The sequence below is a fragment of the Eucalyptus grandis genome, chromosome 1, assembly GCF_016545825.1.
Source record: "Eucalyptus grandis isolate ANBG69807.140 chromosome 1, ASM1654582v1, whole genome shotgun sequence".
Classification (NCBI taxonomy): Eukaryota; Viridiplantae; Streptophyta; class Magnoliopsida; order Myrtales; family Myrtaceae; genus Eucalyptus; species Eucalyptus grandis.
Window position 1 is genome coordinate 11,476,443 of NC_052612.1, and position 18,399 is coordinate 11,494,841.

General features: G+C 39.7%; 1 protein-coding gene across 1 annotated transcript; it reads left to right on the forward strand.

Annotated features, from left to right (window-relative positions):
• Positions 1-636: 636 nt before the first annotated feature.
• Positions 637-2,574, forward strand: LOC104433767 (anthocyanidin 3-O-glucosyltransferase 2). The gene is given in 2 exon segments (XM_018872398.2): positions 637-1,017; positions 1,020-2,574. Coding segments are annotated over 2 exon segments (1,416 nt in total). The 5' UTR covers positions 637-977; the 3' UTR covers positions 2,396-2,574.
• Positions 2,575-18,399: the final 15,825 nt, after the last annotated feature.

An 18,399-nucleotide genomic window follows, 5' to 3' on the forward strand; every position in this document is an offset into this window, starting at 1 on the left:
TGTTCGGAACCTTAGAGATCACATCTTCAGGTGGAAAAGAAATAGGATAAAGGCTATCTTTTCTACTCTATCCGCCCATCCTTAGGGCCTTTTTCTTATTCTATCAACTTCCTTGAGCCGCCAATCCTGACTGCCTTTATCTTATCATATCTTCGTTTTGCTTTTATTTTCTCCTCCAGCGACAACCGGACAGCTGACGCACGGCGGGGAACTTCCTTGAGCCGCCAATACTGACTGCCTTTATCTTATTCTATCTTCGTTTTGCTTCTATTTTCTCCTCCAGCAACAACCGGACAGCTGGCGCACAGCGGGGAACTTCCTTGAGCCACGAAGCTCCGAACAGCGATTTGTGCAAAAAGGTTTGTACACTCAAATTGTGACGTTTTCTTTGTAGAAACATAAATGTTTCGAGCAGTGAAGTAATTCTTTGCGAGTCTAAACACTGTAGATTAGCACTAATCTAAATATGAAATATTCATGTATGTGAGTAATTATAACTCTATAATTTTTTAATTAATTAGTGGAGTATTTATCGTCCGTTGTTTTCATGAAATAGATATTGATCAATCAAACTAAGTAAAGTCTTAAGTTTTTTTTTATTTATTATTTTTCTAGCAATTTTCGCATTGATATAATTGGATGCATCGGTTGACGTGAGCCGGGGTGGTTTTAGAATTTCTCGTGGAGTAAACCGACACCGAGCAATATCCAAACTTAGAATCCAACAAACGCAAGTCAAACTAGAGGGCGATTTCGACCAAGAAAAAGTGAACCAGACAGCGACGCAGACCTCAATCTGCACGACGTCGTCACCTCGTCCTGTAGATCTATCCCCATCTTTTTGCCTGCTTCCTTCGTTCCCACTTAACTGAAGACTCACAAATTGAGATCCATAAGAGCCTCCACCTCGTTATTATCTCCGCAACCGAGTGAACTCAGTTAGGAAAATAAGAATTTTTGGAGGCATCATCGTCTTTATGAGTGCTAAATTCGAGCTCGTGTTCATCCCATGTCCGGGCCCCGCCACCTGGTGTCCATGGTAGAGATGGCCAAGCTCCTTGTCGACCGTGACGGTCGGCTCTTCATCACCGTCCTCATCATGAAGTTCCCCTTCAACTCGGAGATTGATTCCCACATTGAGTCGCTCACAGCCTCCGTGGCTGCCCGCATCCGCTTCGTCCTCCTCCCTAGGCGAAGCCACTCCCCGAGGACGTCTTTCTTCGCCTTCGTCTATCACTTCATGGAGAGCTACAAAGCCGACCTCCGAGAAGCTGTCGCTGAGCTCTCTGCCCATGGGTCGCCACGGCTCGCTGGGCTTGTCCTTGACATGTTTTGCACCTCAATGATCGACGTGGCTGTCGAGTTCGGCGTCCCTTCCTACATTTTCTTCCCATCAGGCGCGGCGTTCCTCGGAGTCATGCTGCACCTCCAGTCTCTCCGAGACGAGCAACACGTGGACCCAACCAGGCTCAAGGGCTCTGACGCCGAGCTGGACTTCCCGTCCTTAGCTAACCCGCTGCCTGCCGCCAAGTTCTTGCCCTCTGAAGTGTTTATGGAAGAAGACTGCCGGATATTCTTGGACCTCCCTCTGAGGTATAGGGAAACCAAGGGAATTTTGGTAAATTCGTTCGCTGAGCTCGAACCGCACGCTGTGGAAGCCCTGGCCAGCCTTGGAGCATCTACGGTGTACTCCGTGGGCCCCATACTAAACATCAACGTTGAGAGCAAAAAGGGTTTCGAGATCCTGGATTGGCTCGACCAGCAGCCAGATGCGTCAGTGGTGTTCCTGTGCTTCGGGAGCGGGGGGTGCTTCGACGAGCATCAGGCAAAAGAGATTGCCTACGCGTTAGAGCGGAGCAGGTACCGCTTCCTGTGGTCCTTACGACAGCCTCCGGCGAAGGGCAAGCTGGAAGCCCCCCAAGACTACGCAGATCCCGCAGAGGTCCTGCCCGAGGGTTTTCTTAATAGGACAGCAGGGGTCGGGAGAGTGATCGGGTGGGCCCCACAGATCGCAGTCCTGGCCCACCCAGCCATCGGAGGATTCGTGTCTCACTGCGGGTGGAACTCCATCCTAGAAAGTATATGGTTCGGCATGCCGGTCGCCGCGTGGCCGCAGTATGCGGAGCAACATTTCAACGCATTCCACTTGATGGTGGAGCTCGGTCTCGCGGCGAAGATTAAGATGGATTATCAAAGAGATCTGCTTAAAGGTAGTGATGGCGTCGTGACGGTAGACGAAATAGAGAGAGGGATAAGGAAGTTAATGGAGGGGGAGGAGGCCAGGGAGAGGAGGAAGAAGGTGAAGGAGGTGAGCGAGAAGAGTAGGAAGGCTTTGATGGAGGGTGGCTCTTCTTACTTATCTTTGGCTCGTTTCATCGAGGATGTCTGTAGTTGATGAGCCTTGATTTAGCTAGGAGACAGGGTTGGCTAATAGGAAGAGCATTGTTGGTATTTTGATTGTATGATTATTTGGAGTGTTTTAGGGCTTCTGTCCCTATAGAAATTATGTTTGATTTTTCTAGTGCGTTTGTGGCTATAATCCATTCTTCAACCCTTGACGTGTTTTATGTGGAACCAGTCAATTTGGGTTTGGCCCACGAGCTGTAATCTGCAAAGGTAACCACGGATATAGAATGTGTTCAAAAAGATATCATTGTTAAAATTCCATATGGTAGATTTTCGTGTCCTTGCACCTCCGTGATCTCCGAGCATGAATGGATTTCATTTTGCTTTTGCTTTCCCCTCGCATGGTTTGTTGTCCTTCTTCTCTTTTGCGTCCATTGCTCTCCTCATTCCTGCTTCTGAAAGTTAGGGCCCTCTGCTCTTGCTTGGCGTGTAATAGAAAGGGGGAGAGTATAAAGAATTTCGGAGTAGCATATTTAGCGGAATTAAACTTTAGTCGAAAATGTAAATTTGATTTGACCCCTTGTGAAACGCAAAGGACCCACATATTCACGGACCAAGTAGAGTATCATAAAACGTGCTAGTCGGCCCTTCCTTGCCCATCAGATGAGATGGTTTTACGAGGAAGGCCATATTTAATAGATGTCAGAGGGTGTTAAATCCCGATTGTCTTATTAAAAAAGGGAATATCAATTTCGTTATAAAAGTTGAATATATGTAGTGTTGTGACGGTATTAAAAGCATCTTTTACACGTCTTCTTATATTAAGATCAAGGAGGGATGATTGCCTAGCTGCGATCAAAGTGGTCGACTAGTTTCACCATGCATGGCAAGATCGTTACTAGGGGACCAAGAGATTTTCTTCAATGCTTGGTTTAATTTTCCTTATAGTGATGCAGACTTCTTTACATTGTACAATCTCTGATTTATATATTCGACACACTTCTTTACATTGTACAATCTCTGATTTATAATATAGTGAATGGTTAACTAAGGAAATAATAAAGAAGATACATAGGAATCAAATTCACCTTGGATTGATATAATTAATCAATCATAATCCTAGATACTCTTGGATTGATCGATCACAATCGACTATTGATCCTCGCATATCTCTATCACAACCCGATCTCATCGCCAATCAGTCCTCTGGGAAAAAAAGGGGGGGAAGGTCGAATTTATGGGTACTTGACCATGGGAGTTTCCTCATGATTCTCATCCACGAAGGCATCATCACCTTGCCTTTCAGGCAAACTTGCGAGTTCCCTCACACATAGTCGCGAGCTCTCCTAAGCTTGTATCTCGCGTGACAGCGGAGTGTTGTGATCTATACCCACACGGGTGACACACTTTGAGAGAAGATGTCGGGTGTGGATATCGGATTTTGAGGTACTTTTACCACGATAACTTTCTCAATAATACCCTTCTCCCATAAGGATGACATCACTTCATCATTTAAGGTACTGCCACATTGAGTATGCTAAATTGTGGTAAGCTTTATCAAGACCCATACCCCTCATGACAGGTTTATTTATATGATCTAGTTATTTAAGATAACCTAGAGATAAGACGAGAGTTGCCACTAGTCTCGTTTTTGGAGGTCAGCTAGAGAACCCAATCAAGGGTTGACAGTAGTCCCTTGAGTCCTACGCAACTAGATATCTAGGTTTGAGAACTTGGGTTACGCTAATATTTCTATTAGAGCCATTTTGGTGTCTAACAGTATGTCATGTTACCTAAGGTGTCTATGTATTTATTTATTTTTATTTATTTTTGGATCATTTTATCCTAAGCTAGGCGATCACGCATGGATTTGTCATTTTCGTGTCATTCTATTTTTAAGAAAGATAAAAGAAGACACTCAATTGAATTGAAAGTGTGAAACGGTAAGTAAACAATCAAGGAAAGTAGTAAATCTATCATGCAATCCTAATAAAGATAAAAGAGGGAAAAAAATGAAGGGACCGGAAAGAAAGGAACCCCAACTTGTCGGGTTTTCTTAAAGACAAGAGAAACCCAAAACATATGTCGAGGATAAATAATACAATATCATGGTTGGAACGGACATCGACCTTCCACTGTCTTCGTGTCCTCTCCATTTTCAGGATCCTAATCTAAGCCTAATCTGAGAACTATAACTAAGTGCATATAATGGGAAGAAACGACCATGCAAGTCAAAACAATAAAAAACATGACACGAGGGCAACATCAAACAATCCAACAAAACAAGGTTTATCAACCAAGTTTGGGCCTTGGGGTCGGCCTTTGCAATTCATGCCTAGGTCCCTCTAGACACCTACCTGATTCTTTTTATGACTTATAACCATCATAGGCATTTTGTGTTATCACTTAGTCAATAATGCTTGTAAGTCCCTATGTGATCCCCAAGATTTCCCCTTGGTATCATACATCGCCCTAACATACATCGCCCTAACATACATCTAGAAATCACATGCATTGCAGGACTTAAACACACATGCATGCCTTTTGAGCCTTATTTCCTAATCAATCAAACAAGTGAGTGAACCATCAGCGAATCACTTATCCTCAAGGCATGCGCCAATCATGAACATAGGGATTTTTAATGAATAACATGATTATGCACGAGAGGTACATGTGAAATTTCAAAAATGGGTTTTGAAATTATCAAGAAGTTTTTTGAGACAAGATGATGTCTTGATTATAGAACGGATTTAATTGCCAAGACTAGCCCGGGGCTCGCATAAATGTACTCACAGAGTTGCAGGCATTTTGAATACGGTCCAATTCATGACTTTCACAATGTCAAATAAAGGTTTTAAGAGATTTGAAAACATTTTAGACTAAGAAATATCTAGGTTATGGAATGCATTTAATTACAAAAGCTAGCTCGAGGCTTGCATAAATGCACTCATAGACATCACAAATATTTTAAATATGGTCAAAACCATGACTTTTCCTAAGTCAAATCAAGTATTGAAAATGAATTTCTAAATGTTTGCTTTTGGGAATATCATATGTACGAAAGTGGTTTCAAAGTGCAATTTGGAAAATCAATTTATTGAAAATCATTTGACAACAAAGAATAAAAGATTTGAAACAATTTTCATGAATATGACATGTCCTAATACCATACAAAAACTAGCCTAAGAGGCCTAACTAAGCAATCACAACCAAAGGTCCATAATAGAAATTTTCAGACCAATCACAGCAAATAAACAAAATTGGATGGTACCTATTGATGATCTAGCTATGAAAAAAATTTCCTAACATGCAAAACATGATATGGAACAACTTCTATGAAGAAATTTTTCCTAAAAGAGCCGAGCACGATTTTATAAAAATAAGACAACAAGCAACAATGCATTAGGAAATTACCAAAACAGCAGGATACCAAGTCATTGCAATCAAGATTTAACTTACCAAATGAAATATAAAAATCATGAAATTTTTCCACAACATAGCCAACGAAGTAAAAACAAACTTTATTAAGAGACCAACTCAAGAATTCCTACCGAAAAATTGGCACAAAAATGGTAAAAGTCTGTCTAAACATGGGAAAAAACAAGGGTCCGAATTTAACACTAACTCTAAATTCTAATCTAGATAAGGAAAAATGGAAAGTAGATCTAATGACAAGAAATTTACATGAAATTAATGACACTTGAAAGCTCTAGGTGTGCTTTGTAATTTCCTGGAAAGGTTTGGGTTCAATCAAGGTCAATTTGGTACTCTAAGACTGAGGTTTGTGAAAGTGTGCATGTTAGTCATTAAAAACCAGAACTTAAAAATGCATTATTAAGTCCCTAAAACGGCATGAAAATCACACACAACATAGAATTAGATGTGACGAGGGATTAGTAGAAATCATCTAATCCTAAGTGGGCATGTGAGAATGTCATACAATTCAAGGTCAATACATGATGATCTTAGATTTATAATGACATGCTCGAAAGTTCTTAAGTGTAATAAGTATTATTGTGACATGAATTTCAGAACCACATATACATACGAAGCTTGTATGTAGTTCAAATGTCAAGAAGGTACTAAAGTAAAATTTGGTCTCTAAGAGACCCAAACAACCATGAAAAGAGGTGCACATATGTGGCACCCCTCGACGAACCCCCGATTTGATAGGGTCACCATAGGTACTTGTCACTTATCCTACTACAAGCCAATCCTTGAAGCTTTTTAATTAAAGTGAAACCATAGTTCATGGGGGTTGATCAATAAAATTCTTCTCCCTTTTTCTCTCCATTTTTTTTTTTTTTTGTAAAGAACCCAGCGCAGCTCATCAACAGAAGCATAAACGAGTCTCACCATCCCTCACTCCATTGACAATAATGCAATGCAAACCCACTACACACCAAAAGAAAAGACAAAGCTGAGTTACTTTTATTTATATTTTCACGATGGACATCTCGGGTCGATACAGCAAAAAGGTCAAGATTTTTTAACTATACTTGGCTATAACCCAAAAGAAAACTCGACCCTATATCGAACATGTACACCCCTCCATCAACAAGCGTCGGCTATCCTCAAAAAGTGTCAACTCCCACCAGTCATACATGCCATCACACCCAACCCGGTGCATCGGGCGGCGGCGGCGGTAGCATCCCTAGCATCACCCCATTGCATCGAACGTGAACGGACAAAAACTGTTGGATAATAGGGCCATCGGTAGAACCCACGTCGTACATCACCAAGACACGGACTCGGACATACTCTAGACCAGGTATACTAATACAAGAATGCTTTGTGCACTCCACCTCAACGTCAGTAGGTATGCCATAGAAGGTACCACGCACAACTGGTAAAAGAGGCATCTTTCTAATCTAAAATGTTAATCCCCAAAAGGGGTGAGTACAACCACTCAGCAGTAAAGATCCACCAAACTACACAATGCATCAAATAGAACAATCAAGGTATCATGAATAAAACACATATCATTCATGCATTCAAGCACACCTCACCTTGCAGCCATGCATATATCACCACACAATGTGCATATACCACCATGCACTTATACATGTATCATCGAGCAGCCAAACATATATCACCATGATTCATATCATCCATGCACATGATTCAATTCTCGATCTTTATCTTTCAATTAGATCACATCATTTTTCTTTCCAGGGACCAATGTTTGCATCCCACAATTTATCGCTCGCATCCCACCTGGCATCGTGAGGAACCTCCAGCACACACCTCCGGGCATCCGGCACACACACTCCAGGCATCTCGTACCCCAACTAGTATCACGAGGTATCCCCCAACACACACCTCCAGGGCTTCCGGCACACACCTTCGAGCATCTCGAAACTCCTGAAGACATCCGGCACACACACTCCGGGCATCCGGCACACACACTCCCGGCATCCGGCACCCACACTCTGGACATCTCGAAACTCCCAAGGCATCGTCGGTTAACACCTCCGACAGTCTTGTTATTATCTCAATTTATATTCACATATTTATCTCAATTTCAACATGGCATTTGATGCAACAATATCAAGGGTCTCAACCAGCTTTGATGTCATATAATATGCCATATGTCATTACATATGCAGCATAATCAACCATTCAAGACATTATATCACATGGAGAAATTTCGTTTATTTTTGAAAATGCAGCAAATTTTTGGATAAAAACAGATTGCACTCCTTTTGTCATAATTCTTCAAAAATTAGTAAAAAGCCTTAATAAATTCTGAAAATTCAACATGTTATGTACAAGATCTAAAGGAAAATATTCCGTGAATAACACCATATCAAAAGAACATCATACGAATCAGTACAGTCCACGCATCACAATCTTTATAATTTCGGAATATTGCCAGACATAGTTTCATTCACAAATTTGGTAAAAATCCTAAATTAGCTCCAAAAATTCTGAAATTTTTATATGTTATAGAATAAATCCAAAATTAAATATTTCATGAAGAACTAAAAACCATATTTGTGATATATTAAAAAATATAATAACCATAACCGTCCATAACCCTCGGCACCGAATTCCAGTTCTAACCGTTTTGGATAAATATTGTTTCACCAACCTAAACTCATCCATTTCCTCTCAAATTTTAGTATGTTATTCCTTAAAATTTCATCTTCAACTTTTATAAAGAACTCGAGATCAAATTTCAACCAGATAATTTTATAAAATTCACAGAATCACACTGGGTCAGCATTACGATTTCCAGATCTGACTTACTCAAAGAAAAGTAGTTTTACCGGTCTATACTTGTTCATTTATTCTGAAATTTTGATATGTTACTCTACAAGAAGTTCTCTACAACTTTCATCAAGAAGTTGAAATGAAATTCCAACTGAAAGGTCGCATGCAGCTCACAAATTCATCAAAGGTCGGACTGCCTTTATAGAAAACAGAATGCAAGGCTACCATGTTTTTCCCTAGAGCTTCGAATTTCTTCACTTCTATCACAACCAAAGTATATCATCCCTTACAACACATATCACAGCAAGCAAAGGGTAGGTTTTTGGACTCTACCCTCCTATAATCCGAGCACAACACAACAAGCAAAAATGGCGGGGCAAGGCAGGACTCGGCGGCTCGATGGCAGCGACGATCAGCGGTGAACAGCCTCCCTCTTCCCCTTCTTCTCTTGCTCGCTCGCTCTCTCCCTTTCTCTCTTCCTTTCTTTCTCTCGGATGGTCACTCTCTCTCTCTTTTTCTTTCTCTCGTGCGACGCCTCCTCCTCCCTTGTTCAATCCGCCCCTTCTTCTTTTCTTCCCCCTCATGATTAGCATGTAATCATCACTTTGCATGCAAGATGACACTTGGTAATTGCCATGCAATAGGTTGGGCCTGGTTGGGCCGGCCTCTCACCTTCGGTTGATAGCCCATTGGGCTCCTTGGGCCAGTAGGATGGCAGCCCTTTCCTTTAGGCTTCGCAGGCCAAGCCAAGAGGGCTGAATGGTGGGGCTAGTCTTCGGCCAAAAAATTCAACCCACACTTCTCTAATTTTTTTTTCCTTTTAATCATCACCTAATTACCCATCATATAATTACCTAATTACACTTATTCACTTGGCCATAAAGCTTACAACATAAATAAATAAATCAAATCAAATCAAATCCATAAGGTGCATAGCCACCAACTTTGATAACCCAAGAACATAAGATACTTTCCATTAAAGTGCTCGGCCTTAATCTATTACAATTTTTCGGTCTAGAGGCCACAAAATACTTCAACGACACAACAATTCACTTTTCCATAGGTCGTAATCTCTTCAGAAATTGCCATGAAATTTTGGGATGCCACAACATAATAAGGTTTCAATCCTATAACAAGAGCTGAAAACATGCCTAATTTTGATCACTTAAGGATATGCATAAATCTTACCAAAAGTATGCATATAGAATGAAAAATGAAAGGCATTTTTCGTTAAGATTACAATTATATGAATAATGATGAAAATGGTAAAATAGATGCACATTATTAACTATCTAATTGTAGTTGCACCCATGTACATTTACTCATGCAATTGACATATCGAATGATGACGAAATCATGCAAATCATACTCAATAGAAAATATATGACATTTATTTCATTCTTCATGAAGGCTCTAAAGTGAAACAAGTTCAATTTCATGTTTAAATATACCTAAACATGCCTCGGATTAGTGCAGGATAGACAAACACATACTCAGATCTAAGAGGTTTTGACCTAGCAAAACATGTCCAAAAATTCCGAAAAAATTATAGGACATTCTCAAGACAATGAAGAACAAGTTTCATGAGACAACTTCTTCAAAAAATCATTGTAGAAATTCAAGGAAAAAATAACAAAAAGCTGATGCGGACTAAGGATGGGACCTAAAGAGCACCAAGAATCTGTTGGAATCAAGTAGATTCTAATGGATGTGCGGACCTCTGAAGTGTCATAACTTTGCAGAAAGGGACACTTAAGTGCCATAACTTATGAAAGGTACACTTAAGGGCCAAAATCGAAGTAAAATGAATCACTTGATTGCCAATCCAGCCAAAGTTCGGCCAAAAGGCTGACGTGGCATTTTCCGGCAAAGCAAGCCCAAACGACGCCGTTTTGCATGCCGACATGGCCAAATAATGCAAAAACGACGTCATTTTGGGCTGACGTGGTAAAAAATAATATAAAATTTAATTTAATTAAATTATAAATTAAATTTAGTTAAAAAAATATTAAAAAATATTTAAATTAAAAAAAATTAATTAAAAAAAGGGGGCGGGGGGGGCGGCGACCCGGGCGGTGGGCTCATGAGCCTCCCCCCGGCGGTGAGGACTCACGAGCCCTCGCCCCGGATCGGGCGAGGGTTGCAAACCCTCACCCAAATCCGGCGAGGGTCGGTGGCCATTTGGCGCCGGCCTCACCAAATCTAGGCGAGGGCCGCGACCCCTCGCCACTCGCCGGATCTAGGCGAGGGCTTGTGAGCCCTCACCGCTGGTCGGCCGGGGTCGCTAGCCCTTGGCCGGGGCCGGCGACCCTGGCCAACCCTTTCCCCTCCGTCGCCGGCCCTTCCCGACGATGACGAGGAGGTAGCGGTGGTGGCCGAGGGCTCGGCCCTCGCTACCGTTCCCTTTTTTTTTTACTTTTTTTTTAATTTTAAAATTATGATTTTTTAATATTTTAACTAAATTTAATTTTAAAATTATTAGTATTTAATATTTTAACTAAATTTAATTTAATTAATTTTTATATTTTTTTACTACATCAGCCCAAAACGACGCTATTTTTGCATTATTTGGTCACATCACCGTGCAAAACGGCGTCGTTTTGGGCTCACTTCGCCGGAAAAGTGCCACATTAGCCTTTTGGCCGGACTTTGGACGGAGTGACACTTAAGTGATCTGTTTTTCTTCAAATGTGGCACTTAAGTGTCCCTTTGTGCCAAGTTATAGCACTCGAAGCGATCTTTTGCCGATTCTAATGTATTTTTTGGGGGTCAAATTTTTGCCATTTAGGCAATACGACTTATCAATTCAAAGCTCTTGAAGTCTATTTTCTATGTGTAGAAGAGTTCAAGTCAAAATAAGCAAATGTTGTTGATTTAGGACAAAGACAAAGAAAGTACTTCTATCGAAGAGGCCCACGCTTCTTGTCTTGAAGTAAGTACACTGGTGACGTATATAAACATGAAATCAAGATTGATTGACCAATTGCTTTATATAAGTAGCAGTTCAACTAGACCTTAAATGATCTCCCCCACATCTATCTAATAAGAATCGTTAGGCCAAGAAAAGTAAGGAGCTTTTGAGTCCCTTCCTTCTGTCATTACCTTCCTTTATGCATACCATTCTACTGCTAGCGCCTTCCTTTTTCTACTCTAGTTCTCTTCTTGGTATTCTTAAGGGTGGTAACCTTTCTAAAAGTCTCCCACCTGTCTTAAGCCAACGTCGAATTAACAAGGCTGGAAGCAAACGACTTATCAAATAGGAATTGCATAACTTGAAAGAGAAATAACAACGACCATCTATACGTGGTTAATTTCAAATCGAAGGAATAACAAATCCTACTATCAACTATTATATCAAGAGGACAACTTTGTTCAAACGTTCCATCCATTGGGATGCGACATAGAACTTTAGCCAATCTCTAGCATGGAAAAGATTCTAAATTAAGAGCAAACAATCTCCATCTCCATTTCATTTTCCCTCAATTATCAGCCCACTTTAGGCTAAACAATAAACATGTCACAAACATTCGAAATTGTAGATTTGCATCCAAAATTGCATAATCAATTGCAAATCATCTTCAATCTTAATTCAATCTCGGCAAATCAATGATCTAATTGATCAATTGAGTATCTAAGCATTTATATAATCCCTAAGTACGAATCCTAGCCCCGGTTAACTACTCTAACCTCACATGATCGGATTGAGTCTAAGAGTGTTTACTTTTGCATTTTCATCGATTTGGACGTAATCGGACAAAATCAAGGCCACTAGAATACAATTGGAGCTCTAATGAGCACATCGGGATAGCTCGTATCTCTTTCAAACTAGTTGGACCATCGATTTAGGTCTTTAGCAAAAATTGGTCCAAGGATGGACTGGTTTGGGCTCCCGTGGGAAAAGGATTATTGGAGACTCTCTAATGATGGATCTTCCAAACCCTAACCATAGTGAGGTCGAGGTCAATCTAGAGGGCCGATTAGTGGTGATTAGGGCATTGGAATCTCACTAGACAGTGCTGGTTTGATCCACCAAGCTAGACCGGTCTAGGATGGATGGTTCTGTCCACCAATGGAGGAAAAGAGGCCACCAATAGTTTTCTAGTGGCCAATCCTCAATGGCTTGACCATTAGAAGGTCAATGACTCCTAGATGATGAAGCTCATGGTTGTTGAACTGCTACAAAAAGCCATCGCATCGCTAATTCAGCTTGGCAATTCCAATGGCAAGATCACCTACGTCCACGCTAGTGATAAGCCAAGTTCGATCAAGTGGCTTGATTGGATGAATCAAGCCATCACTAGAGCTAGTTGATGCCCCAATTGAGAACTAGAGGGAGAGATAGGGACAGAGGAGGTGGTGTGGCTGGAGGCACCGTCGGAGGAGGCTTAAATCGACGGAGGGATGGCGGCCATGTGAGAAAGGAAGAGAGTTTTGGGTAGAAAACAACAGAGAGAAAGGAGAGAGAAAGAGAGTTTAGAGAGAATTTTTGCCTAGAAATGAGCCTTCCTTAGCATTTTGGAGGGAAATGGTATTTATACCACCCCCAAATCAATTGCTCTCAAATCGTCGATTCCATCCAACGGTCAAAATCCTAATCTAACGGGTAAAAATTGATTTTAAAAGTTTAATTATCATCTAAAGGTGTCAAGTAATCAATCTAATGGGCCTAATTTATGAAAAACTGAGCTAAAAATGAGAATTACATTTAATGGCCTAATTAAGGGTCAAATTGCAAATTCACAAATTTCGAGGATCAATTTGCAAATTCGTGGAAAATTGAGGGCGTAGAAATTAAATTGGCAAGGTGAGGGTCCTAGAACTGGTTGCCAAAGGTCTACAACCAGCCGATAAGGGGCCAAACCGGCTTGCCCTACCAACGGCAAATCAGATCGGTTAGATAGGTTTATGTCGATTTGATCGGTTCTTGATAAGTTCTTGATTGATGTTAACCAGTTCTAGCCAATTCACATATTTGTGGCCCTTGTGGGTTTGGGTAGTCCTTTGATGTAAAGTGTGTGTTTGTGACAATTATCAATGTCTATCTAAAACACCTTATTTTCTCTAGCCTGGTAAGATCCTCTAAGAAATGTAGCTTGGCTAGTTAGAAAGGTTACTATCCTAGCACCCTTGATTGTCTATATGCTCCGAACTAAAATTATTAGTAGTTTGCTATTAAAAGGTTGTCCCTGAAAGGCTTGAATAAGAAGTTCACATATCGTGGGAAGGCATACTTGCGGAAACTGACTCTATTTTTCCTGATTCTAAGCATAGGTCTCTTCAATGGTGTTAGAACTTGGTTTCATTTGAAACTTGGCCCATTCCATGCACTTATCAGGAGAATCTAGTGCTGAGAAGGCTTTCTCCATATTATGTATGATCCTAAAGTCATAGATCCTCCAATTACTTTTACCTCTTCTTCATCTTCCTCTTCTCTTTCTTTCATATGTCAAATGCTTCTAAGATTGACTATCTTTATGAGATCTCTCTTAGTGATGACACCAAAATCTCTTAAACTTAACTCCCTCTTATGAACTCATATTCTGCTTTTACTAAACCTGCCTCATCATTTTCTCGCATCCGCTCTATTTGGCAACTTATCTATCAAACTTCCAAAGAAGTGAAAGAGTATGTACAATCCTCCAAGTTTGATCAACATACTATTCTAGCTGCTGAAAATGATTATTTTGTTACTCTTCAAATCCCCGCCATAATTTCGACCTAAAAAAAAAATCCCCCTAGAATTCCCTAAATAATGGACCTAGCAGGGATACTCACATGTCCATTATGGAGCTTTCCCTCTTGCCCTTAAGTTCCATAGCCAAAAAGGCCTGCTAGTTGTGGCCAGAATGGCCCTATTGGATACTCGGTTCCTAGAATACCAGCATACTTGTTTTGGCATTGTTCGGACCACTTTATATGCCGGAACAGTCTTTGTGACCTTATGTCCAAACTTCAACTTTGTCTTTTTAGATCCTCAACAACTTTCTTTCTTGAAGGTTCAAATCTAGCTCACTGGAGTACTCCAGACTGCTGATTCTATTACAGCAACATTGCATTACTAGTTGATTTATTGAGTGCAGAATCATGCCCATTGATCTAAATTTTCAAAATGGAAATGAATATGCCTTGTTCATCTCCATGCAAAATGATCAAGCATTCTATATCCATGTTACTAGACAGATTCCAAAAGAGAAGTGGGTTAAGCTTCTTTTGGAGACTTAGATTACTAACTATGAAAAGCTGCATCATAATAACAAGCCTCTCTAGTCCTCGGACTTTGAATTTGTAAGGAAAAAGGATGGTACTATTGCCATCAAATTTGGCAAAGAAAAGGAAGAGAATCCTTCCATCTTCCAAATCTTGTTTATAATTGAACCGTGCATTCCAAAATCAATCTTTGAGCTAGACCTCAAAAGGATTGTTAAATACTTTCAAAGTAATGGAAATCCTATCCATTACTACAAGGAGCGATATGATTATTATTTTTAAGACCCTTTTTGCCAATGCTCTTATTGCACAAATTCTCATGATGAAACAGACTTGAATACAAAGCCTAAGCGAAAGCCCAACAAACCAAAAGATGGTATATACCAAAGGTACTTGAATAGAGACCTCTCCATTGATACCCTTGGTGAGTGTGATAAGTTTCAATTCATGATTTCTTATACTCAATCTCCACCACCAGAATACACATCATCACCTCTTGTTCCACCAGCCTTACCACCTACGTCACCTCCCTCACCTTCTCATAAAAAACCAGCCCTTTCCTTATTTAACAAGCCAATTTTAAAGTGGGCAAGAAAGCATTCATACCCACTTGAGGTTCTAGGTGAAACATCACAAAGCCAGAAGAAGAAAGTTAGCTCCCCTATCATTATGTTCCAAGAGGCAGACTTTTCTCCTCTTGTTCGAGAAAGTTCAAGGCTTTCTTTCCTTACTTCTGAAGAATTCATCAACCCTCAAAGGAGATATCGTCATACTCCAAAAATACCCGCACCAACCGATGTGGACAAACATGGAAGGTAAAAAAGAACTCCTGCTACTAAAGCTGTCCTGAATTGACAATCAGAGACTCTTCTAGGACATAATAATACTTTTAAGATGATTGATTCCTAAATTGTGGATTTACAAAAAGATCTTAAGATATATGTTGAAACCACAACAAAGATGTTTTCAGACTTCCAGAAAAGGCTTTATGCCTTGGAATCTAGACAAAATTTGGGATATCATTATATCAAAAGCCCAAAGGTGGAAATTGAGAAGCTCAAGAGGCAAATCCAAATTCTTGAAGAAGGAAAATTCAAGTCTTTTGATCCATTCCCAACTGTGCCACAAACTGAGTATTCTCTTCCACCACCACCATAAGGTACTTCTATCTTTGCTACTCTAACAGAAACCTCTACTAGATGAGACAAAACTGATGTGGTAGAAATGTGAAACCGCCTTAGAGAACTAGATCGGTTAAGGAAAGAAAAGGGAAAGGAAAAGATTCCTGAAGAATCTTCAATTTCTATAAAGAAGCCAGACCAAATGATGCCATCCAACCCGTTGAATCATTCCTGAGAGATTTGGGCAATCGGGAAGAATAGCCCAATCCTTCTATCTTGAAAGACTAGATTCAACTTCCATTAGAACTAGTTTTTCCGATCGATTCAGATTCAAAATTAGATTCGGTATCTTTTTCATCCTCCTCATCTTTTTCAATCCTTGCTATTGAATCTTTTCCTATTGTACTAGCCACTTCTTCAATATTCATGGTTGATCCCTCAGATCAAGAGATGGATTCTAACCCTTTGAACCAGAGATTAACCAACCAAATAATCTATCCCATAATCTAACTCCCTCTAAATAGTTTTTTACTGTTGACGACATTCCTTATTCTAAATAGCTAGAAAGATTAGAAGAATTTCATACTTGGCTAAATGTCCAAGCTCTCACAAATCACGACAAGTGTGATGTCTTTCTTGGATTTGTTACAAGATTCACACGCAGCCTCAAATATTGGTGGCAATTAGCAATAGAGTAAGATCAAGTTCAATTTCTACTCTTACTAGATTTTGGTCAAGCTATTGCTCTCCTCTACCATTTTTTCATTGCCAAACCTATGACCTCCATGAGCTCAAGAAAAGAGAGTTTTTTGAAAGAAAATTGTGTTCTCTCTAGAAAAGGCATCTCGACAAACATTATCGAGAAATGCTCAAGCTCTTCTATGGCCTTGAAGTTGATGCAAACCTGAAACAAGTTTTCCTAACTTTATTCCTAGAGAACTATCTCAGCAAGTTGATCATTTCTCAACAAGTAAAAGAGAATTATGGACATTCCTCTGGGAGAAATATAGCAAGAGATCCATTTGGGTCTTGATGATTTGTGCCTAAGGTGTCAAATGATAAAACCTACCTCAAAGACAACAGAGAACTTCATGGAGCCTATTTGTGTCAAAAGTTGAAGATTAAGTGTTCCAAAAAAGACTATGACGTCTCTTGTGGAAAATCTTCTAGAAAGAACAAATGTTTCAAGAGGTATTGGATAGGAAAATCCAAGCACGAATTTAAGCATTTCTAGAGAAAGAAAAAAATTACGATTTCTACAAAAAAGGAAAGATCGCTCAAACTGCAAAAAAAACAACTCAATTCTTCATCTGCAATCAAAAGGGTCATTTCATCAAAATTGCCCCAAGTGAAAAAAAGTCAAGACCATTTGATACATCACATAGAAATTGAAACCAAATGACATTGAATCATTATTTTCCATTGATGAAGATCCATCTGAGCAAACTCTTTGTGTCATTTCTTGTTATCAAACTCTTAGTGAAACCGACTCTAACTCAGATTTTGAAGATCTTTTCCATATATCTCTCACTTCTTCTGAACAAGACCCTAGTATATTTTTAAGCCAAGTCCATTTTCCCATTTTCTTGTAAAAATATTTAGCTCAAAGTTTGCTAAACCAATCACAATTATTGCTCTTATAGATACTAGTGCAAGTTCTTCAATTCTAGACACAAGGGTTCTTCTTGAAGAATATTGAATTTCTTGTGTTCGATATTTCAATTTTGTCTCAAAAGATACTTTTTCTACAAATATATGAACTATACTAGTAACTATTCCGTTTTTTCTTTAGTTTTCCGTAACCACTAAAATTTTCAAATATAGTCTCCCCAATAAAGATCTTATCATTGGTTGAGACATTATGACTCAAATTCCTTAACTCTGCATCATTCCTTGAAAAGGCCTTAAGTATAAAGACCAATTTTCTGAATTTTTCAATATTTAAAAGCATTTTTCTATCCAAATGAGCTTGTTAGATCCGATCATGCAAAATTTATTAGAATCTTTGTTCATAATCTCATTCTGAATACTCTTACAAATATTTTCATCTCTTGTGGAAAAATCCAGAATTCTTTGTTCACCTTCCTTTAAAGAAAAATGAAGATATAAATCCTACCAAGGCGAGTCACATGGGAATGAAACGGAACATCTTGGTTCTGCTAAAAAAGAATACTCAGAGCTATTGCAATAAGGCCTTATTGAATCTTAGATTCTCAATGGGCTTGTGAAGCCTTTTATGTTAACAATCGAGCTAAGCAAAATAGAGGAAAAATGCAGCTAGTGATAATTTATCAACCCCTCAACCTTTTCGTCCAAGATGATAAGTTCCCTTACTCTCAAGAAATTCCATTTTTGCTAGATTATCTAAAACCCATATCTATTTCAAATTTGATCTCAAAGCGGATTTTGGCAATTGGACGTTCATCCTAAAGACAAGCCTAAGACAGGGTTCTATATTCCAAACCAACATTTTCAATGGAAACTTCTCCCTTTTGGCCTCAAAGTAGCC